Raw genomic sequence first — 25,007 nt, 5'->3', positions numbered from 1 at the left:
CTTGTGATATTCAACCCTCCTTCTAGCGTAAAAAATGTTATGTACCTTTATGTCGTGGCCTCGGGATCGATACAACTTGATCCTATTCTACAAGCACAAGGTCATCAATGTGGCTTCTTAACGTGAGGAGGCTAGACAGGCGAGGTCAGGTTAAGGGGTTAACTCTCGAGCCAATCTAAGGCAGGACTTGAATCGTCTCACCTACATCACATTCCTACATGACAACTCAACGTCGGAAGGGGGAACTCACTCGACCTCTTTAATGTTTCAATTAGTAAGTAATTTTTGTGGTGTAAAAAATTCAATCTTCCTCCCGAGGTCAATTAGTAAGTAATTAATGGTTATCGATGCCTTATTCGACGTGCTTGTACGAGCAACCGACCTGTAAGTTCCCGATGACACGAGTCAACTCAATTGAATCCTCACTATGCGACATTGCCCATACAATCCCAAGCGATGCAAACGTGGTGATGCACCATTCACCGGGTTGGCTAATCTTCGCACAAACATGTGTCAGGTCGTTCCACATCGGCTCCTTGATGGCGTCCAATTGTCAATCCATGATTAGTGCTGAAATATTTCCTATCAAAAATGTTTAAAGATTTTTCGTAATCACCAATGATAAAGAAATGTGATAATTCATGACGGGGCCAAATTACATAGAGGTAGTCAAGTCTTGCCCCAACTCATCCGCCGAAGATGGCTAGAAATAAAGGTATTCACACCAGACGCCAAGAAACATCATCCTCCTGGGATGGTGCATCGCTTGTATTCTTATTAAGCCCAATTCCTTAACAAAACAGATTTAATTGTTGATACTGGCAATAGTCAACATCAGTAAGAGGTGCCTTATCCAATTCAAAGAGATTTAATATTCTTTAACCTGGCCATGCATGAAGCTGAACTAAGATCGATCCAATGCAGGAGTTCCAAAACCAATGTCCAATGCGTGTTATCCAAAACCGACGGCGGGGTATCTTGATACCGGTCTATACAAGAACCCATGAACAACATAACAGATCAGTCTTTCAAGCTTCATAAGAGCAATCATAGTTCTGTTAGTTTTTACACAAGAATGAGCAAAATCGCCGTACCTTAGGTTCTAACCTTCTTCATCCACTAAAACAGTTGTCCCGGTACCTACTCCAAGATCCACAATGGCAGTCATATCATCCTCGAGCAATAGAGGCAGTGGCAATCCCTATTGCAAAGCAAAAAATTAGGTCAATCATGTATCTAAAACTTAGAAGAGTTACCCTCATTTTATTAGATATATGCAGTCAAAAAGAACTCTAATATGCAGTTATCCTCCAACCTCAAACATCAATTCCTGGATTATGGTCGAAGGCCCACAAATTACCTAAGTATGAAACATGGGTTTGTGCTATTCACCTAATGAAACATTATCAGGAAAATTTAAAAAAAAAAGTAAATACATCTTTCAGTTTCTTTATAACTATCAGCTGAGCCGCAATTCAACTCAGATCAATCAAGACCCCAATTCATCTCAAAATCATCCAGTCCTTACAAATTGGGACATTTTGCACATCAATTGACACCCATAAAAAGAAAAGACTGCATATTTTGATGAAGCATAATCATCAATCATGAAAAAGTTACCACCAATACACATGCACCAATAATTCTAGGCTGTAAGCATAGTTGCCATGTTGCACCGACATGCCACATGGTAGAAAAGAATATTCGAAAGAAGCTAAAAAAGGAAAAGTACCTCTTCCTGAATATGCAATCTCAACCTGATATCTTTCAGTTTAAAGAAGCTTTCACAGAGGACCTTTAACTTGCCAACCTGCAGGTAGACAAATGAAATTGAGTTGCAAACCCACTCAAAACAGAAGAGAGATTGTTGATGATGTCACTAAGTAGACATATCATTATACTATAAGAGAAAATAAAATGATTCTTTACGCGATGTTTTCCAACAATAAAAAGTGAAAGGCAGGTTAGATCAGCAAAATTATGCTTTTTTATTAGCATTTGATGATGACAGACACATATCCAGTACTGATAGAAGAGGAATAAAAAATGTCCAAAAATCAAATGTATCAAGATATAATCAATCATAAATTTATATAGAAACAAAATGTACAGGGGCAGCCCTGTAGGGTGGGTGTCAGATATCTCCAAAACAGATAAGAACATTTTGGTCTTTTACTTATCATTTTTTATTTATTTATCACCATGACTGGTTAGCTTGGTTTATTTTTTATTTATTTATTTATCACCATGACTGGTTTATTTATTTATATATGGAAGAACCTAATATTTTCTGGATATATGTGTAACTTTAAATTTATAGAGACAAGTATGAATTTCCAAAATTAACAATGATATATATGCAATTGACCCTAAATTTTAACTGACCCATGTGTAAGCATAAACATACTACCTATCTTGTTTTAACATATTCAGGTTAAGATTCTAAGCTCTTGTTACCTTATGTAGAGTGATGATTCTCTAACTCGTGAACACTTGCTCAACAAAAATGAGTGCTATAAATTTTGAATGCTATTGACTGTATTGAGGATCAAGAGGTATATTTACAGTAGTAGTAGGCGGCAGCTTTTTGGTCAAAGGCTGCTTCTCCCCCATGGAAGCTCCAATACACTTCAATGTAACACCTGCACAGCCAAAGGGAAACTTTAGCATAATACTACAGCCACTGATTATATACTTCCAAGTATTCATTTATATTCGTACTAATAAGTCCAGAAGACATTTTTTGGGGTCCTGCAATTCCAGATGATGGCCTCTCATATTCGATACCATGCAGTGCCTTCAGCTCCGCAAACCTGTATTATGACCACTTAGAAAAAATGTTGAATTGTAATTTTCTATCTCCTAGATTCATTTGGTAAGACCATGAGGTATTTATTTAATCTATGATCTAAGAAATGTGCATCTCTATAATGCCAAAAGTTTGTGCATCAAGCTTTTTGCTATTGCCGTAAAACCTATCACATGGTAAAGTGCTGATATCTTGAAGCAGAATTCTTTTTTTTTTTACCCCGCTCCTGACACGACATTTGCACATTTGCCATTTATGTACTTACTCGTGATTTCATGTACTTAATATTTCGTTTGGAAAAAAAAAGATTGGCCAAACTTGAAAATTGACTCATTGTATGACTAAACGATTGAATCGTATTCAGTTGGCTGATACCAACTAAATCAAGTGCTAACTCCCCTTTATTTCTTATTGAATTAACCGATCAACTTGCTATTGGACATTTACTTTCGACTTTGCATGGCACTATTAAAAAAAACTTTCAACATATTTCACTTAAATTATAATTATGAGAATCAATCCTACCCCTTCTAGTCCTACGGTTTCCACACTTAAGAATAAAACCTAGGATGCATCACTCAAATTATTGGCCCAATACTGGACATTGCTTTTCCTCTGGGCAAGATGCCTAATATTTATAACGCTTTGGTAGTTAAGGGTTGAGATACTTTTTGATAAATCATGCTATATCTATCATGATATAGAATTAATTGGAATAAACATGCAACCTTAATGGAAGGGAACAACACAATCGCAGCAAATTCCATTAGTATATTTCTCCAAAATAATATTTGGTTCACAACTTCACATGAACTAATCTAATTTGTATCCATACAAAAAATCCATCTTAATATAATATGTGTTCACAACTTAATTTGGTTTCATTAGGTGATTCTGCCATGAACAGTTAATCTATCAAAATACAGTATCAGAATTTCTAAAATTGGCATCTCTCTCTATCACACACACACATATACACAGCAAAAAATATCTGAATTGACAAAATTGGACAAGAATATAACGGATTACCTTGGATGCAAATGTCTCAAGTCTTCCAAATCATCTGATTGCATCTTGGCCATGACAAGGCGGACATACCTGCATGGGTCACTAGAATAAGCACCAAGAAATCTGAAACATCCATCTTCACCACAAAATTAATTCAAACATGCTGATATCCTCAAGTTTTACAACAATTACGATGGTTATAGGAGTGAAAGTTTGTCCAGAAAATGATTTTAAAAGTTACATTCAGATTCCGATAACAAATAAAATTTTAACCTTTAGAATCTTATAAACTACGAGAAATATATGAAGCAAACTTTTTGCCTGCATTTTGGATTCCAAGCTTTGTGCTTGCAGTATTTGGATCTTTTGCAAAGGTGTATACCCTGCATGGACTTAAGTTTCAGCCATACCTATCAGTAGAAACTGGTATTTACAAATCTGACAGTCAATCAGTATCTGGACCAGGCAATTTTTCCTGATCCAGTTTGAAACTGAGCTTACCTCTTGTAAGATCACCATACCAAATCACGGGGCACCAAGCTGTACAGACAGTAATGGTAGAGTCCTTTTTTTCCTCTTTCTATTCTCACTCATTTTCCTCTGCCTCCTCTCCTCCCCTAACTTTGAACTCCTATGTGATGTCAGTGATTTAAAAAACACTAGACGCCAAAAGGCGCCAAGGTCCAAAAACGCCCAAAACGCTAGGCGCTCACTCGAGCGAAGTGAGGCGTTAAAATATAAAAATATAAAATATAATTAATAAATATAATTATTTAAAATTTTAAATAAAAATATGCCATTAAATTAAGAAAATCTAAGGTACAAAATCACAATGTCACATTAACAAAAAGTTTCAAAATTCAAAACAATAAAATTTTACATCAAAGTCATTCATCATAATCAATATTATCGTCATTTTCACACAAATCATCTTTATTGAATTCGTCCTCTTCCTCTTGTCCTTCCTCTTTATCAAAATATGTTTCATTCTCTGTCTTCAATAATAGTAGGAGCCGAGCTTGATGCTTTTGTATTCATTTTTCTATTTGTCATTTGTCTTGTATATGTTTGTAATTCCCCAGCACCTGAAGCTCTTGCCATATCTCCCCATGTCAATCTATCATCTTCAAATACAAACTCGTCTTCGGCATCTTGCAAGTTAGCACTCATTTCTCCCACCAACCACTCATTTGAATCATCAATATCTTGCAATGAGATTGTATCAATTCTATTTTGTAAATCATGACGAGCCTTCAAAGCTTGATTATACTTTATGTAAACAAGATCGTGTAATCGTTGATGTTCCAACCGATTTCTTCTCTTTAAGTGAATCTGTCATGTCATATAATTTAAAAATATATTAATACATCTATCTAAATAAATTAATTAATTAAAATAAAAATTAATTAATATGTCGTACATGGAGTCCAATATAAGTGTTGTCTTTTTGTTTCAAGCAATTTACCTGAGACAAAAAATAACAAAAATGATAAGACTTAAGAGTTTTAACACATTTAATTGAAGATAAAATAATTAAAAAATTCAAAAGATGAATATTACTAGCTAATACATAGTTGCTTCCATTGTCGGTTATGATTTGAACGATATTTTGTTCTCCAATTTCTTCCACGAAGTTGTCAAGTAAATCATATATTTTATCTTTAGATTTTTACAAAAGATGAAGCATCTATTGACTTCACAAACATAGTCCTAAAGAATAGTTAATCATAAAATTTATTATATTCCTACGCCTCCTGTCAGTCCAAACATCTGACATAATGGAGCAACTATGTGTTGCCCATGATTTTTTATGACCCTTTAGTAAGTTATTTGTATAATTCAACTCTTTTTGCAACAATGGAACTCGCATCTCATAATAACTTGGAGGTTTTAATCCCACACCATATCTTCCAATAGCTTCAATCATTTCCTTAAAACTGTCTAAACGAGTTGTACTAAGGGGAAGACCAACCTGATAGAATAAGCGAGCAATGTACTGAATTGTTTTTCCTCTTGTTTCTTTATTATAAGCATCACTTATATTTGTTTGTCTAAATTTTGAGCCTCCTGCTTGCCCTTATTGCTTCTGTGATCATTGAATCATATATAGATCCATCGGTCCTTTTTTACCCTTCTTAGTACTCATAACTTCTTTTCCTTTTTTGTCGAATACTTTTTTCCCACTTGGGTTAATACTCATAGAATAATCTTCTTCTTCATCCCTGAGATGTTCAACATTGTCTTCTAGTAAATTCCCGTAAGATTCATTCTTTTGCGTCTTCTTGATGGCATTGGAGACTCTATTGAGTTGCTCTGTACACTTGTCATTTATCCTGAAACCTAACAATAATTTCAAATAAATAAAAATTAACAGTATTAAAATTAAAATAATATATTATTAATCTAATAAATACAAATACTGTTACTAATATACAGTTAACAGTATACTTTCGAAAGAGAAGAGAATCGAAAGATAAGAGAAGCAAAAGAGAAGAGAAGAGTGTCGGGGAAGATCGAGGGTGCTGACTGAGAAAAGCGGGAGCGGTAGTGGTAGCGGCAACAACGAGCAACGACAATGGCAGCGGTAGCAATGAGCAGCGGGAGCGGGAGCGGCGACAGTGGCAGCGACAGCAGCGAGCAACGAAAGCGGCGACAGTGGCAGTGGTAAAAGCGAGTAGCGGCAGCGACAGCGACAACAGTGGCAGCAGTGTTGGGAATCTTGAGGGCGACATCAAATGCGCAACGGAAGAACAAGAAAACAAAATCCCCGATTCCTAAAGAGATGTTCGTCGTCATGCGAAGATTGGTGCGCAAAATCCGCGAAACTGAAAAACTACGTATAGAGTAGATTGTGTTACCTAGGGAGATCGTATATCCCTGTTTCCTTGCAGATCTTTAGGAGAGGGTGAAGGAGGCCAAGCGTCCTCCTCTCTAGCGGTGATCCACACAGCAGGGTTGCGACGACGCTCCTCAAAACTCAAAGCCTGCTCTGAGGTGGAGAGGGGAAGGAGAATAAGAGAGGCAAGCAAAGGCTCTAGCCTATGAGGCTCTGAATCCCTCCTATTTATAGAGGTCCCCTATCAAACCCTAATGGATCCTCCCATAGTAGGTATTGGATCTGCATCCAATAACCCAAGCCTTTTAAATTAGTGGATCTTTATCAAATAATCTCTCATGGGCTCTTATTGGATCTCGTCCATAGGATCCAATAATTCAGGGGCTTATTGGATATCCAATAAGACAAGGGCTCCGTCGGATATCTCATATCCAAACCTCTACTCATCGCAATGCCTACCATATGTGTGTGACCCTCTAGGCCCAATATTGAGCTGGCCGTGAGTCATACCTATCAGAACTCCTTCTAACTCAGTGAATTATTATCTCTGTAATAATTCACTCGACTTATCGACTACGAACGTACTAGGCCACTACGCCGTAGTCTCCAGACGATACAGGAGAATCCAATCCATTGGACCTGTCTGTCCTCAGTTACCGTGTACCTATAGTCCCTCATTCATCTAATATCCCAAAGACCGTATATCGAGTATGGTGCTGTCAAACCCATACGGTTTCTACTCAGTCTCGCTCTAATCGGATTCTCCCGGAGAACTCTTTTTCTCTCAACCCGAATGACCCTGGCCAAGGATTTGTCTGAGCAAGAACACATGGGATATTCCTCTCATGACGCCGAGAGTGGATGATCCTCTATCGACACTCAATAGCCCTCGTAAAGTCGACTACCATTCCCAATAACCAGCTGTACTAGATCTGGGACAACCAAACCTATAAGTTTGGTATCAAAGAGTGGAGCACTCATACAAGACATCCTTGGTGTCTCAAGTTTAAGGACCAGATATACCACTAGGACTACGGAATCGCTGTCTGACAATAAGGCATCATCAACCATCCAACATTCCGTAAGCGGATCAATCAGTTAACTCATTCTCCAATGAGCACCTGTACTGTATCTCTAGTGTCCCTACACGAGCAGCTATGAGACAAGCTGCATCCATCATATGGACGGGTATACAGCACACCAGTCTGTCCGGTTATCACGATGTCCCTCTCGAGTAACCTATGACCGAGATTATTTAGGATATGTGTTTAAAGGTGAATCGATCTCATTTTCGTGATCTCATCACGATCTGATTCCCATTGCACAAATCCAAGGACATCACAATATATATGTGCATATATGTAATAGTTATAAAGTGATATATGCCAAAATATAATAAGCAAAAAGATTTTGTATCAAGTCACACGTGCCATCACTCACGTGATTGGCTTGCTGGGCACCTATGACTAGCAAGCAACAGCAAGAGCAGGAGCGGCGAGCAACGACAGCGGCAACGAGCAACGGGAGCGGCAACGGTAACGTAAACGACGAGCAGGGTTGGGGTTGGGGAAGTCGCGCTGATATCGGTGCTTTAGTTGGTTCGATTGAACCAACTAAAGCACCGGAGATCGAACTAGACCTAAAATGATGGTTTGATCGCTTGGTTTAACACAGGCGCTCGCCCGAAGCGCCCAGCGCCTGGGCTCGGGCGAGCGCCCAAGCGATGCCTCTTTGAAGCGCGTCGCCTGGAAATGAAGCGAGGCACTCAGGCCTCGCCTCGCCTCGCCCGAGCGCCTATTAAAATCACTGCGTGATGTCGTCGCTACTTATCCTCGTCTAGTTTTTCACACCTCTAGTGTGTGTGTGTGTGTGTGTGTGTGTGTACCAACCCATGCCATGTTGGTACAAAGATGAGTACTGGATTGAGAATTTAATCCTTGATGACTTGTAACTCCAGAGAATGCAGCATTACAACTACAAAAAAAATAGCACTTGTTTGCAAAATTACTCATGGCAGGTTGTTTTGCAACCTAAGCAACAAATGATGATACATTATGTAAAATGATAAGATGCAAATATGCTATATAATATATTTTATTGACATATCATAGTATAATGATGATACAATATAATTTTTTTCTAATGCATAGAAATAAGGGGTAATTTGACAACTTGTATTATAGAGCAACCACATCCACTCTTTACAAGCATGAACAATTGTGTACCTGTATAACATCTTTTTTTTTCAAATAGTCAGTACATACGAGATCTATAATTACCCTCTTATACAGATCGAGATGCTAGGCTTGATGATGCCACCTGATATAGTATATTGTTTGACTTATAAATGTTATTGTATCAAGAGATTTGCTTAATTGAGCAACCATAGTCGTCGCTTCCAAAAATACCAACAATAAGAAATTAGAGTTAGACAGAGCATCAATATAAGCAATAAATAAATCAACTCACCGAATTTCTGATTCCTTCCTTTCACGTTGGCTTACCTGTACACAATAAATAAATTTCTGATGTAAATTAAAAAAGACGGTTTGTGAATCCATCACTACACAAGTTTTAGATGCTACCTCACTCCCATTAAGCATTTTGATTTTTGCAAGACGTGCAATCAAAACAAATCTTGGGAGCCCACCTTTACTTGGATCTACTATAGGATTCTCAGAAAGCCTGATGTCCTTCAAAGAATGCCAAAACACATCGTTACATACTGTTATGAAAGAACATGGAATGGTGCTGCAATATCAAAGCTGTATATGATTCTTCAATAGCTACTTTTTACTATTTATTATAAATATGCATTGTTTTCAGTAACATTGACTAGTAAAAATAAGAACAATATAGATGTTTGCAGAAACCATTCAAGCCTATTTCAGCAGCAGGGATCTTCCTAGAAAATGAAAAGCTGCTATTTTATGGCTCAGGTTATCAAATCACCAACTGATAAATATGAACTGACCTAGAAAAACAGAAACATTTTATCTAACTAAAAGACTATGCCACTTTAATTGCCCTTAAAGTGTAATTATTTGTCTTTTAGAAAAAAAAAAGGTGAATGGAGTTGATTCTGCTGATGAATCAACATGTGGTTTCCTAGAGAATGATGCAATATTAGCTCTCTTCGAACAAAAAATAAAAAATAAAACTATAGGTAGCACATTTTTTTAACTATTTCCAACTTTCAAGAGGGGAGCAATAGCAAGGAGCACTTTCGCCAGATGGGTCCATTTGTCTGAACATTTCACTTGTAATCATTATAAAGCTTAAAAGAATCTGGAAGCAGGCTTGATAACAAACATAAGGCACCAAAGTGACACATTTAGGAAAAAGACTATTCAACTAGAAGAATCCATCTAAACTGGTTCATCACTAGAGTTTAATGTATGTTTTCATTTATGATATGTGTTGAGTGAATGAACCGTAATTGTCTATGTGAAGCCTTAAACTTGACCATTCTAACATAATATAAAATTTTCACCAGCCTAGCATATACAGTGAGCTAACAGTATGTTCAATTGAGTAGACGAGCTATTAATTCACCAACATGTAGGCAGACAGAAACTCATATAGAGATATTGTATATTTCTCGGGCCAAGGCTTAGATGACCTGCAAAGTACAAGTTTTGATACCCTGGGCGAAGAATACATGATTGAAAATTAGCTACCTAGTTTTAGAAATCAGAAGGGGTACATGTCTTGGCCCATGAAACTTGCAGGTAAGTAATTTTTGGCACAGTTGATAAGGGTCATTCTTGCTCTTGACAAGAGATGAATGAAGGTAAAGAATATAAATCCAAAACATGATTCTAGATTTACTAACAATATTGTGCATTGACAATTGTTTAAAGAAATGAGCTCACCATCAATCTAGGGAATAGGTTCAAGGAATCTATTGATGCCAAGTCGTCAATCTCATTGGATCCTGAATGTGCTACCAGTGGTTAGTCAAAACCAGAGAGCATAGATTGCTCAGAAAAAGATTGTTAAGATCTCTAGATGTGTTAAGAACTTCAAAAGGCATCACAAAGAGTTGATATCATAATCCACAAACAGATACCAAAGAGACTCAAAAGTTACCTAGGAGAAGGCACTGCAAATTTTCAAAAGGCCTAATAACCGTGTCTTGCATGTCACAAGCACTCAGTAACTCTGGCCTTTGATGATCAAGAGGGTAGGATATATGTTTCAATCTGTTCCTGTTCAAATGGAGCTGTTCCAAACTGCAATCATAACCATAAATAAGTCAAAAGGAGTTTCAAGAAAGGAACCACAAATTGCACAATCATGCATTTATTTTCATGACTGCTCAAAACTATAACAATGACTGACATGTAAATTTGCCATCTATGTTCTTACCTTCTTAAATAAGAAAGCTTCAATATTTCATCCCATGATTTGATACAGTTTTCTTCCAAATTTAAAATCCGCAATGTGTCGAATCCTTGAGCATAAGAACTAGACGTAGGCTGTTTAAGAATATAAGATTTTGGTTATTTCTTTCTACACATTGTTGAATTATGTACAGAGGACACAGAATAAGGAATCAGAAAACATATAAGAGAATATGAAAATGTTGCTATTACATGTCGCCTGTCAGACAACTATTGCTTACAAGCCTCGCTCCTTTTTATGAATAAAAATCTGCCATAATGGTATATAGGACTTCTAACTAGTATTTCGGCTACATCTTGGTAGATCATTGATGAAGAAATTAAAAGAATAGCCAGCAATGTGAAGTTTTCTTATTATATTGTCACAAATTAAAATATCACAAATAATTTAATTCAAAATAAGCATTAACAGGATGAAGCTCTTGATATCACAAATAGAATAGCAGAAATATCACAAATCAAAATAAGCATTAGAACAAGTGCTTTCAAGTTACAAATAATTTAATTCTAAGAAGAATCATTTATCAAAAAGAAAAAGATAAAAGTTCTTACCGCTATCATGCTTAAATTATTTGCCATTAGATGAAGCTCTTCAATAGCAGGAAGTGATTCTTTGAATTTCTCAACCTGCTACCAATAATATCAATGGTCACCAACCAAGATGGCCAGAAAAGGAAAAAAACATGGATTTAGACTATATGTATCACCTGATTCCATGTTATGCCACAATTATTGAGAACCAGAACACGAATGCTCACAAGTGACAGAAGCTTAGGAATTTCACAATCCATAAGATTGTTTGTCAAGTTTAGAATTTTTAGAGATGGTAGAGCTTCGCAGAGGGTACCAATATCCTGAAACAAGAAAAGAGCCTATCCCTTTAACTGAAAAGACAGTTCCCAACCACCAGGCAATATCCAATAGTCATAAATCATGACCACATAAAATTGTACTCTTTTTATAAAAGATAATTCAATGATATTCTCACTTCATATTGTGTTACAAATAAGTGGAGAAACAAATGGTACAACCCACAAGAAACGGAACATAACAAATTCACATGATTCTTCAATACCTACTGGTGTTTTCTGCATTTTATAACCACAAATTTATGTAGCGACAAAAATCAGGTTCACAACGCACCATACATACAATTAACAGGATATTTACATATTATAACTATATAAATAGCCAAAGTGCAACCTAAATTTCCTTTAACAGATTCTGCATGTCTGATTTATCATCCAATCAAGATATGCTTATGGTAATAGTAAAAATTTGTATGACCAAAAATCAAGATCCAGAAATCAACTTCACTTGTCTACTTTCCAAGACAACAGCACCACTAACGATGTTCACTCTCAGCAGTAGAACAAGCAACAATAACAACAAGCTAGAGGTCCCAACTATTTGAGATCTACCTTATAGGATCTTTATGCAGCAGTGACAAATGTCATATACCATGATTGTTTTGACTGGAAGGGGATTTATCAGGCAATCCATGCTTAAGATTATACTCATAGTCATCCTTTGCAACATGATCAAGCAAAGAATTTAGCATAATATGCAGTTTGAACTCACTTTTATTTGTAACTTGGACTGAATTTTGTTTTTTAAAACTTATGATAAACCATTTACATTTTAGACACAGTCATTTAACAAAATGTATTTTAAGCATTCTAATGATAGAACAAATCATATGTGGCTCTGTTGCAAATGTAAATTTGGAGTGCTTCTGCAGAAGAACAAAGCATTTTAACTTATAAGTCTGTCATGAAGTCCAATATGCAAGCCATTATATTCCTCATTGCAAGGATTTTAGTTTTGCAACATAAGCTACATTGTATTTGACAATCAGGATAAGCATTATGCCATTGCAGTTACTTGTTGATATGCTCCTGCTCCTGCTCCTGCAATGTGCAGTGCCAAATGCCAGTACCATGTTGGCATGATTTGACATGAGATTCTTGGTTCATTATTATAATATAGACTGAGGTTCAGGCACATTACTAAACTCAAGTAACAGCAAGAACATGACACCAAATGGCAAGGTAAGTAGGTTTCTGACAAGTCAATGAGAAGAGTTATCCATCTAAAAACCAAGATATGCATATGGTTTCCACCACATTTTAGGCATCTTAGTTTCTTGGATGATACGCACATAAACCTTAATTGTGCTTATCCTTTGGTGTGTGACAAGACATGAATGTCCACCAAATTTATAACAAAGAAGTAGCACAATGCTGAAATCTAGAAACAAATCTAAATCTCCGAAATGGTCTAAGTATTGTAGAAAAAGAGAATGGCATTTTATCAAGCAAAACCCAGCAGACTATTTACAGATTGACTATAACAATTATGAACATCAAACCGTACTTAAGCATGATTTTTGTTTGTCCAACTTTGATTCATTTTGTAACCCTTAACCCAGATGAGGTTCCAGTTATCACAGAACAGCAACATTAAATGTCATGAGAAATGGTAGGCACGAGTCATTCATGTGTTTCTCAACATATGATCCCATGTGATGTTAACATGGCACATATGCAGTTTCCATGTGAAATAATAAGGGACTCATGTAGAAACTATGTCCTCAATTATTATGCCACATCAGCATTTCTAAGGCATTACATTAGTGCAAACATAGGTAGCATGTTAGTGCCATGCAGGCAATATCTTGTATCACTATATCAAATTCAATCCTTTTTGGTTACTTCTCAGTTCTAATGTTTCTTTATGCTATGACTATAATGAGCCTGTTCTTATACTACAAAACAAAAAACCAATGATATATTTGTCATAATTTATGCATGATGGATAAGAAAAAAATTTCCGAGTAAGAAAATAAACCTCATGTGAGTTTGGGGTTACAAAGGGAACCATGGGCCCAGATAATAAAATTTGGACCAAGCACAAGTAGGCATATAGTATGATTATACTTATTTATAATATGGAGAAAAAACTAGAGTTTGGACTAGAAACTAGAAAGTCCCATTCGCAATCATCAATGACAGACAAAAATTCATGAGACTTCCTCTAGCTATAAGTTATTTTCATTGACTCTGATTGAACATTGAAGAATTGTAATAATGAGGTTATTTCTCCACAACAACACTGATGTGTCTTACACATTCTAGGAGAGATGTCTACCAACTTTAAAAAGAAAAAAAAAGAAAGAATAAGATAATAAGATGATAACATTTACACAAACAAGAAATTCTTGCAAGATAATTCGTACCAAGAGTAAAGTCTAAAATAAGATTTCATCAAGATCAAGACACTAAAAAAGCATTCATGAAAGCAGATTTCCTGTCAAATCAAGTTCCTGACACTACAAGGTCAGGGGTACTACAAAAGCATTCTTGAAATATGCTATTAAAATAAAAACACTACCTGCCATCTTGAAAGCAGATTTCCTGTCAAATCAAGTTCCTCAAGATCTGAAAAAGAACATATATTTGCTAAAGAAGGAAAAAATCCAACAATGAAAATGGTAGACAAAATACTAGCTAAAATCTCCAAGCTGAACCACAAGTTCATTCCAAAAGCCATGATGAAGTCTGAAGTTGGCATCTAGAAGTAATTAGAACGAGCAGGTAATTATACAGAGACACAGAGAAATTGCAGCTAAGATCTTCATATAGAATATGCATAATCATTATATATAAAGTTTTATCTAAAGCTTATAAGCAGGATGATTGGTCCATCATGTAATACCTCTCAAAACAATGTGCAAATCAGACCCTGATAGCTTATGGATATTTTGATGCAGTTATGATAAACTGAAAATGACATAAAATTGTAATCACAGAAACAGTAATATTTTGTGTGTAAATTCTTAAACAGGATCCTATTTAAATGATACACCTGAAGAAATGGAAGATCATCATGCGATTTAGCAAGATCAAAACTTCAACATTTGTTGCAATCATTTAGAACATGATTTTTCAACTATGGTCCAAAAATTTTAACTCTATGTTATAGAAAACATAATAATCACTATAAGGGGATTATTTCTCAAGACTAACAACCTTTAATCCTCTCTTTTTCAATTATTCACATTATGATAATTATTTTATGTCTCACACATTTATTTAGTCAACCTTCAAAGCAAAGCTTTGGGCCCCTACTATTTGTTAAATTGCCATATTTATTACTTTTAATAACAACTACAAGCAAAAGTCTAAAGAGAGATGCTCAAGATGGATTTATGTAAGAACTAAATTGGAATCATGTCAGTAATCTTGCAATTACAGCATTGAATGAGGAACCACAGTTACAACAACATTCTTGTATACTATTACACGTATTTATTGGACACAAATCCTGCTGAAAATATAACTACATATACCAACTAAGGAAGTATAACTCCCATATCCAATCTGATAAGTTTTACCATAATAAAGAATGTCAAGCCAAAATTCCAAAGTGTTTCATGTTTAGTAATAAAAAAAAAGTCATTTTTCTAGAATTGCAACACGAAGGAAGAAATGAAATACAAAAATGTCAAGGGCAACAAACTTACTTGGAACTATAGCATTAATTTCATTAGAAGTTTCAGCTGAGCTAACTCCCAAATAAGATACAGATGCACCAAGCAACTCCTTAAAGTGATTTAACTTCTCCTGGATTTTATTTTTTCCAACGAGTTGTATGGATACATGCTTTTGGCTGGTTGAGAAAACATACATCTCATCTGCATAATCATGATAAACATAACCACATCATCGGTTTTAAAATAAGTCCACCAAATTCATGTCACGAATAGGATTCAAGAAATAAAATCAATTAGTCAAGAAAAAGAAAAAACATAGGAATTATAAATAAGGTATACAAGAAAAGTTAAACATATGCTTGGGTAGGCATTATTATAGATAAAAATTTTAAGAATTATGTCATAAAGATAAAAAGAGTTGGTAATAGAATTTAATTACTAAAATTTGGTTTTAGGAGAAGAAATATTAAATATTAATACGTGCTTAAGGCCTCAACAAGGATTAGATGATACTGTGAATTGTGAATTTTTGAAAAAATTAGATGCATCATCTAAGTAATCTAAGAAAGAATGAAGAAGCCAACTAAAAAAGAAATGAGACAAATCTTAGGTTTGATTAAATGTTATGAAAAAATAATAATTGACATATGTCTTGAATTTGAATGAAGAAGCTAATAATACCTACTTTCTTTTGTCATATGTTTTTCATATGCTACTAAAAATAAGCTATGTATAGCAACTGCAGATTTCTTGCTTGCTTCAATATCTCAAATCCCATCATATTACTCCTATTTTTTTACTGCCTAATTTTAAGTCCGACTACAAACATAGTTATTCTTCCTTGTCTTTAACAAAAACAAATGAACAAGTGGATAATTTTCTTTTTTCTCACCCTAAAATCTCTTCTGGTGTGTCCTCTTATGTTTGCAAGCCATCTCAATTGTTCATATGTCAAATTAGCATTAAATCCAGAAAGCTCTTTCTCTTTTACTTCTCTTCCCTACAATATTTTTGCAATTCATTTCTTGTTAAACCTGTTAGTGTTCTAAATATATAACTTAAAACTATTTTAGCTCCAGTCAGACAAGATGAAGTTTCAGTGGCAGGGCATTGGTGTATATATGAAGGTTCACCACCACCAGGTATCAAGGTTATAATCAATTTCAACTTACCTCAATATTATTGGGTGTCTGGACCATATTGGGATGCATGCTCCAATCTTTCACCCTGTCTTGAGTGACTCATGAACATACCAGTCGTCACATCTTAAGCCCTAACAACCTAATATTCCCACTTGATTGCATCACTTATCATATATTTGTTATTGATTAGCACCATGCTCCAACCATGTTTTCCCCTAGTTTCATCTTTTTATCCATTCAAACACCTCAGAGCTTATTGTCCGGACAGCAATATATGGAACCCTATTTTTGTTCTCTTTCCTTTGATCTCGTCTCTTGCTTTCCTTCACAATGATTATGATATCGAACCGAAGAGTTGCCTTAGTCTTTTAACCAAAGATTACATGAACCGAGGAGTTGCCTTAGCAAAAAATCTCGGTTGATCTTACCCTCTTCTTCTTTGGTCGAATTGCCTCGGTAGCGGCGATGAAGCGCCTCCAAAAACGAGATCCCGGTGCTAAGGTTCTTGGGGCGGACGAACGACCCCGATCTCTCGCCCCTCGCTGTGAAGTACTGGATCCCACCGAGGGACCCGTCGTGCTTCCCTTCACCGTCGTCCCAATCAACGCCGACCCACTCTCCGGCGTACCCCTCGACCGCTCCCACGTACCTCACCGTTCCGATCCGCCGGGGATTTCCGACGGCGTGGACCCTCTGGCCAATGCGAAGCCCCACGCCCTCCGCCGCCGGAGGCGCCGCGGCACGGCCATTCGGCCCCGAGATCGGGTGGCTATCCGAGAGCTCGTCCATCGCCGGGGGCAGAGGAGCCGAGAACCGAAAGGGTTTGTGTTTTGCGTCGGTGGGAGTTTATGAAAGGCTTTTTCAGGGCAGGAGAACGCCTTCTGAATCGCCATTCTTCAGCTTATATCTAACGGCGATTGTTTTCTTAAGCTATGATTGGGAAATCATCGAAACGGGACGGATTGGTCCACCGACATTGCTCCAACGGATTATTATTTATATTATTTTTAAAAAAAGAGATATAAATATTTTATTTTTATCCTCCTCTTTCTTTTTCCGTGGAAGGATGACACCGAGAGGCAACAACAAACCAAGGGAAGCAACATTGACACGATAACGATGAAATAATGAATTATGAGAAAAAAAGTAAAATCAGTAATATTAATATTATAAATAATATAAATATTATTTTATTATTTTTTTAATAAAATTATTAATAGTAAAAGAATTGTTAATGGTAAAAAGGGTCTGTTAAACTTCTCTTCTCTGACTAGTGGGGTGATATTGGGTTCACATTGCAAAAAAAGATAAAAAGTGACTTCGAAATGGGTAGAAGCTTTGTTCTCTCTCTTGTTGAGCTTTCAATGCCTAGAAGCGTTTTTTGCTCGTCTTGCGGTTCAAAAGCCAAAAGCCTTCAACACACACTTCTAAGCCTTGAAGCTCCACTACAAAGGAGAAAGGGACCTCCTCAAAGCGAGATCATGTCACCATAAATCTTTAAGTATTCTACTATTGCTTAAATCTTAGTATGAAATGATCATGAAACTTCTACAAGTGAATTGTTATTGCCTGAATGCCATTAATCAGCTTCGTTGCCGCTTGGTCTTGTCATAAAAGCATAATTCATCCGAGTGGCCCTTGTGGTGGTCGGGCGAGGAAGTCAGTATCGGGGACAAGTTAGCTAAAGTAGTTCCGAGGTGGCCTCTGAGCATCCGTGGTTGGGCTGGGGAAGGCTTTAGTCTTCTCGGGGGTCCTGCATAAAAGGTCGATAAGTGATTCTACCATTTTCCTAAATCTTAAGCATTCTACCATCACTTAAATTGTAGTATGGAATGATCGTGAAACTTCTACAAGCGATTTGTTATCGCCCGAATGCTATCGATCGAGGATTGATACAACTCGATCTTGTCCTAAAGGCATAAGGTCGTCCAGGTGGCCTCTAAGCATTCCAAGGTTAAGCTAGGGTAGGCTCTAGTCTCCTCGGGGGTCCTGCACAAAAGGTTAGGGGGTTGGTGGAGGAGGGATTTTCCCACCTGACCCCTTCGATGATTAAGTCGGTTTTATAGAGTAGTGAAAATATAGGGGGTTTAGGGTGTGGGGTCTCAGTCCATATTCAAGTATCGGTGACCAATTTTTATACTTGGGAAGCCTAAGGGGGACTGCAATTGATCTATACATCCTTTTGTGGCCTATTTTATATGGACAGCTGATCTGTATGGCCCCCTATGGTAGTCGGACTGTAGGGAAATCTATGGGTGACATCACACGCGCAGTAGAAGAACATAAAACAAAAATATCAAATTTCCTAAAATGTGTTCATTATTATGTGAAGATTGATACGTAAAACCCGTGAAACTGAAAACTACATGTAAGATTGTTGTATTACTTAGGAAGATTGTATATCCTTGAATTCCTATAGACCTGTGAGAGAGGATGAAAGAGATCAAGTATCATCATCTCTAGTGGTGATCTACACGACAAAGGCTACAAAGATGCTCCTTAAATCGTTACCCAAATCTTTACACCTGCTATCTGAGGAGGAGAAGGGGAGAGGAGAATAGGAGGTGGCAACTAAGAAGCCTAGCCTATGACTCTTTAGTTCTCTTATATTTATAGAGGCTTTCTGTCAACTTAACCCTAATGGATCCTGCCCTATTAGGTATTGGATCTACATCCAACTACTCAAGCCTCTTAGATTACTATATCTCTATCCAATAAGATAGGGGCTCAAACAGATATCTCATATCTGAATATCTACTCGTCGCAACATCTACCATGTGTGTGGGCTCAATATCGAGTTGGCCATGAGTCATACCTATTAAAACTCTTTCTGATTCAGTGAATTATTATCCCTATAATAATTCACTCGACTCATCGACTACGGACATACTAGGCCACTACGCTGTAGTCCCCAGACGATATAAGAGAATATAATCCTTTGGACCTATTTGTTCTCGATTACCATATACATATATGTAGGGAAATCTGTGGGTGACATCATATGCGTAGCAGAAGAACATAAAAGAAAATCCTCAATTTCCCAAAGATATGTTCGTCGTCATGTAAAGATTAGTGCGTAAAAATCGTAAAACTTAAAATTACGTGTATGAAAGATTGTGTTACCTAGGGAGACCGTATATCCCTAAATCCCTGCATATCTCTAGGAGAGGGTGAAGAAGGTTAAACGTCCTCCTCTCTAGTGGTGATCCACACAGTAGGGTTAGGACGATGCTCCTCAAAACTCCAAGCCTTCTATTTGAGGAGGAGAAGGGGAGGAGAATAGGAAAGACAACCCAAAAAGGCTTTAGTCTATGAACCATTAGTTCCCTCCTATTTATAGAGGTCCCCTATCGACTTAACCCTAATGGATCTTGCCATATTGGGTATTGGATCTCCATCCAACTACCCAAGCCTCTTAGATTAGTGGATCTCTATCCAATAATCTCTCATTAGCTCTTATTGGATCTCATCTATAAGATCCAATAATTCAAGGGCTTATTGGATATCCAATAAGATATGGGCTCCGACGGATATCTCATATCTAAATCTCTACTTATCGTAATGCCTACCATGTGTGTGTGACCCTCTAGGCTTAATATCGAGCTAGTCGTGAGTCATACTTGTCAGAACTCCTTCTGGCTTAGTGAATTATTATCTTCATAATAATTCATTTGACTCATCGATTGCGGACGTACTAAGCCACTACATCGCAATCCCCAAACGATACACGGGAATCCAATCCATTGGATCTGTCTGTTCTCAATTATCATATACATATAGTCCCTCATCCATCTAATATCCCAGAGATCGTATACCATGCATGATGCTATCAAACACATACGATTTCTACTTGAGTCTCGCTCTAATTGGATTCTCCCGGAGAACTCTTTCTCTCTCAATCAGAATGACCCTGGCCAAGGATTTGTCTAAGCAAGAACATATAGGATATTTTTCTTATGACATCAAGAGTGGATGATCCTCTATCGATACTCAATAGTCCTTGTAAGGTTGGCTACCACTCCCGATGACCGATTGTGCTAGATCTGGAACCTCCAGACCTATAAGTCCAATATCAAAAAATGGAGTACTCATATAGGACATCCTTAGTGTCTTAAGTCTAATGACCATATACACCACTATGACTACGGAATAACTATCTGATAATAAGGCATCATCAACCATCTAACATTCCATAAATGGATCAATCAATAAACTCATTCTTCAATGAGGACCTATATTGTATTCTTAGTGTCCCCACACGAGCAACTATAAGGCCAGCTACATCCATCATATGGACGGGTATACAGCACACCAATCTATCTAGTTTTCTCGATGTCCCTCTCGAGTAACATATGATCGAGATTATTTATGATCTGTGTTTAAAGGTGAATCGATCTCATTATCGTGATCTCATCATGATCTGATTCTCGGTGCACAAATCCATGGACATTATAATATATTCAAGCAACAAACAATATAAAGTGATAAAATGTTAAATAATAATAATAAGCAAAAATATTATGTGTCAAGTCACACATGTTATCACTCACGTGATTGGCTTGCAAGGCACCTATAACTAGCATTATAATCCTTCATCCATCTAATATCCCAAAGACTGTATACTGAGCATGGTGCTATCGGGCTCATACAATTTCTCATCGAGTCTTGCTTTAATCGGATTCTCCCAGAGAACTCTTTCTATCTCAATCCGAATGATCTTAGCTAAAGATCTGTTTGAGTAAGAACATACGGGATATTCCTCTCATGATACTAAGAGCAAATGATCTTTTATCGACACTCAACAGCCCTTGTAAAGGTTGGTTGCCACTTCCAATGACCGATTGCACTAGATCTGAAATTTCCAAACCTATAAGTCTAGTATCAAAGAGTTGAGTATTCATATAGGACATCCTTTGTATCTCAAGTATAAGGATCAGGTACACCACTGGGATGATGGAATCATTGTCTGACAATGAGGTATCATCAACCATCTAGTATTCTGTAAGTGGATCAATTAGTGAACTCATTCTCTAATGAGCACCTACACTGTAGCACTAGTGTCCCCACACGAGCAGCTATGAGACCAACCGCATCTATCATATGGATGGGTATATATCACATTAGTTTGTCTGGTATCTTGATGCCCCTCTCGAGTAACCTATATCTTCCACATTAGCTCATCGGTGGTGGTCAGTTGGCAGGCTATGATTGATGCCAAAATATTCCCTATCAGAATTTGGTCATTTTAATAATATAGTCCAATGGCAGAATGTTACAAGTTTTCCGCTGCATACAAAGTACACTTGAACTATTAATGTAATAAATTTGAACCATTAATAGTATAGTTTATCTAATGAAGTCGATCTGGTTCATTTCATGCTTATGACTACCTTAGTTTAGTCGAGGCTAATTACATATTACCTCTTATAGTTAGCTACCCTTAATGTTTCGATCCTTATACTTTAAAATGTTACATTGGAATTCTTATAATTACGAAAGGGAAACATCTAGATGTATTTACACTAACAACATCAGTTTTATAGATAAAAACACAAAAACAAATGGTAAAAAAATAATTTTAACATTCAATAGCAGACGACATAAGTAGTGGCGACGGTGGCTCCACTGGAGTCAACATCAACATAGTTGCTCGGTCGCCTTTGACAATAATAAGGTTTTCTCTCATTGCAATGTCATCTACCTTCACGAGGAGCACACCGCCGACCTCATCATAGCTTACCCTGTTATCATAGACAAAACTGTAAATACGGTGTTTAATGTAATGCTCATGTATGTCCGTGTCTTTTAGTTTATTCATGCTTTGCACAACATGTAAAGTAATGGTCAAAGGCTTAACAACCCCAATTTAGTTGGGTTTGGTGCTTATTTTAGCTTGTAAATAAAGATTGTTTCATGTGGACACTTGTTGGAGATCTCGATCTGTAGTGGACCATTTTTAATCCTTTGTTATGTGACCATTCAGAACTTGTGAAGTATGTTTATAATTTGCATTGGTTATGAAATAGTTTTTGAAATGTTTCCTTATAGATCCCGAGTAGGGCGCTTTCTCTAACCCGTTTTCTCTTTTGTAGATCCTAAGGGACCATAGAATGTTTTGGGGAGGCTAACCTTTGCAAACGGACATGCAAGGGTGCCGCATGACTTAGGCAAAACCAACTAAATCCATGACAGATTGTATCGGAGCAGGATAAGCACTCATAGAAACACTTGGCATGTAAACGTGGGGGACCTAGCAGGGCTGCATTGATGGCAACTAGCACGCGCAATCGTTTGGGAGAAAACGGGCATGAAAATATAGGGAAAAGGAGTTGCTCAGAGGAGCGAATATCTAAGATTAGCATTCAGAGGAATGGCCAACCCCTTCGCGCAAGAGGCACCACGAGGACAAGCAAGCTGGAAAGAATGCGTAGCGCACAAAGGTTGGGATAGATGAGTTTGAGCTACGACTCAACATTGGCAACTATACTTGATGGTGCTCAAGGCAAGCGAGGTGCTTGGTAAAAGATGAGATCATGTAAGGTGGAATGAATTATTCAGTGACTGAAAGGGTTGTGCAAAGCTCACAAAGGTGAGGGGAATTACTAACTCAAAGAATTCGGTACTAATGCAAACGCTTGTATGCGAACGATAGAGTGTTCATGGCCATCCTAAGGCGACCGAAACTTGGCGTCATGGAGCATTGAAACATTCTCTTCAGCATGAGAAAGATACGTCTATAGGAGGCTAAAGTGTGTAGCGAGTTCACCATGTTGCTAGGCCTTGAGGGGTGTAACAGGGGCTGTATTGATGTGGAATCACAATCTAGCAAGTGCCTTTGCGGGAGGCAGAACAATGCATAGTTTGTTCAGCAAGGCGAAGTAGTCCAATGGGATGTCAGTCTCCGAAACTTTCAAAGAGAAGGATACAAAGAGAAAAGTTGCTCCAATGGGATAAATATCTATGAGGGATAAGTCCCGGCATGTGCAATGGACCGCACATGTTGAGGAGTACCTCAAAATAACTTCATGAAGCTTAACGGATCGAGCGAACGGCGAGGAGTCGTCACATGATCTCACTTAAGATAATGCATTAGGGGAATGCATTACGAGATCAAGTGGGGGAGCGACCCAAGACAACACAAATGAAGATACACTTGGAGTCGATACGGAGATCAAACTCAATGGAGGGTTGACCCATGGAATGGTGGGCGCGAGGGCCACCATCAACTCAATGAAAAACAAGGAGCGGAGTAACTTGGGTGTAACTTGGCGAAGTACCTAAGCCGCATGAAGGGAGCTGGCATAGAAGATGAAACATAGAGCAGAGGCACAGAGCTTTCCATGGATAGAGGTCAAGGACATGAACTCTTGCAAAGGCAAGAGCGAGATCATGTCTCTCATTCTGATAGAGCGGGCTCATCATGCATGATGCCAAAGATGAAGGGAGCTTTGAGGAACATGCGCCTTACCTCAGAGAAGCATTTGACGGAGGAACTAAGGTGACTCAACTTGCGGAGGCGAAGTTGTTCAGAAGGATTTGGCATGGGGCAAGAGGATGCAGAGATAGATACTCTTGACGAATATGCCACAGTGCTGCCATTCAAGTTGCCATAAAGGGAGCAGTGCACAGTGGATATTGTGCTGGTAGGGGCAGAGGCCCATGACCTAAACAATGATGCACCGATTTCAATGAAATCGGTAGACTTCAGGAGCTACTATGCGACGAACTATCCTAGAGTGATGTTTCGTCTAGGTGTAACCCGAGAGTGGGTGGACGAAGGTTAAAAGGAGCGAACATAATCGAAGGTGAAAGAGGCCCTGCGATGTGCTGGCAAAGGCCACACATGGAGGGATCATGATTCGAGTTCATCCCACGAGGATCAGAATGCAATAAAGATGTTACCAGGAGGCGAATGGTGCAGCGGATCGTGGTGAAACAGTTCATGGTAATGCGATACACACGAATATATTCCTGTGAGGGACTATATCATATGGAGGTATGATCGGGAGCTACTGTGAGCTCCACTTTGGTGAACGACATGATGACAAGAAAAGTTATGAATTTAAGGAGTGAAGGTCATAGTACCGCAGAGGCGGGTCTTTCATGCGTGCATCGAATTTTGCATCGGCTGAAAGCCTTGGTTATCAATATATTGGGGCTGTGTACTACCAAGGGAAAAGTTTGAATGCAAGTACTAGAGAGTCCCATGGGACAGACTTGATCATGCAGAGATATGATCGGAGCAACTGGAGAGTTGGATTGCTCCAGAGTTCATATTCGCTTAAGAGAGCCTGACAAGTCAAAGGCCGAG

The 25,007-nt window shown here is 37.7% G+C and overlaps 1 protein-coding gene across 3 annotated transcripts; it reads right to left on the bottom strand.

Moving 5' to 3' along the window:
• Positions 1-731: 731 nt before the first annotated feature.
• LOC135646129 (tubulin-folding cofactor E-like) lies at positions 732-17,580 on the bottom strand. 3 transcript variants are annotated; one of them, XR_010498962.1, is made up of 17 exons: positions 17,125-17,580; positions 15,585-15,755; positions 14,453-14,499; positions 11,767-11,913; positions 11,612-11,686; positions 11,025-11,134; positions 10,746-10,888; positions 10,529-10,590; positions 9,239-9,346; positions 9,123-9,157; positions 3,839-3,907; positions 2,722-2,813; positions 2,566-2,642; positions 1,733-1,810; positions 1,095-1,201; positions 884-989; positions 732-790 (listed from the first exon to the last, which is right to left on the bottom strand). XR_010498962.1 is itself a non-coding variant. In XM_065165314.1 (16 exons), exons 1-15 carry the CDS (start codon positions 17,483-17,485, stop codon positions 1,103-1,105), a joined length of 1,674 nt encoding a protein of 557 aa, XP_065021386.1. In that variant the 5' UTR covers positions 17,486-17,580; the 3' UTR covers positions 732-989; positions 1,095-1,102. The 3 variants fall into 3 exon arrangements, 2 of the variants coding, with proteins under 2 accessions (XP_065021386.1, XP_065021387.1); XM_065165314.1 differs by having other exon boundaries at positions 732-989; XM_065165315.1 differs by lacking the exon at positions 17,125-17,580 and adding an exon at positions 16,727-17,101 and having other exon boundaries at positions 732-989.
• Between the last annotated feature and the right edge of the window lie 7,427 nt (positions 17,581-25,007).

This window comes from Musa acuminata, chromosome BXJ3-8 (assembly GCF_036884655.1).
Source record: "Musa acuminata AAA Group cultivar baxijiao chromosome BXJ3-8, Cavendish_Baxijiao_AAA, whole genome shotgun sequence".
NCBI classification, from domain to species: domain Eukaryota; kingdom Viridiplantae; phylum Streptophyta; class Magnoliopsida; order Zingiberales; family Musaceae; genus Musa; species Musa acuminata.
Note: the sequence above shows the minus strand (reverse complement) of the source record. Positions and strands in the feature narration are given on the sequence as shown.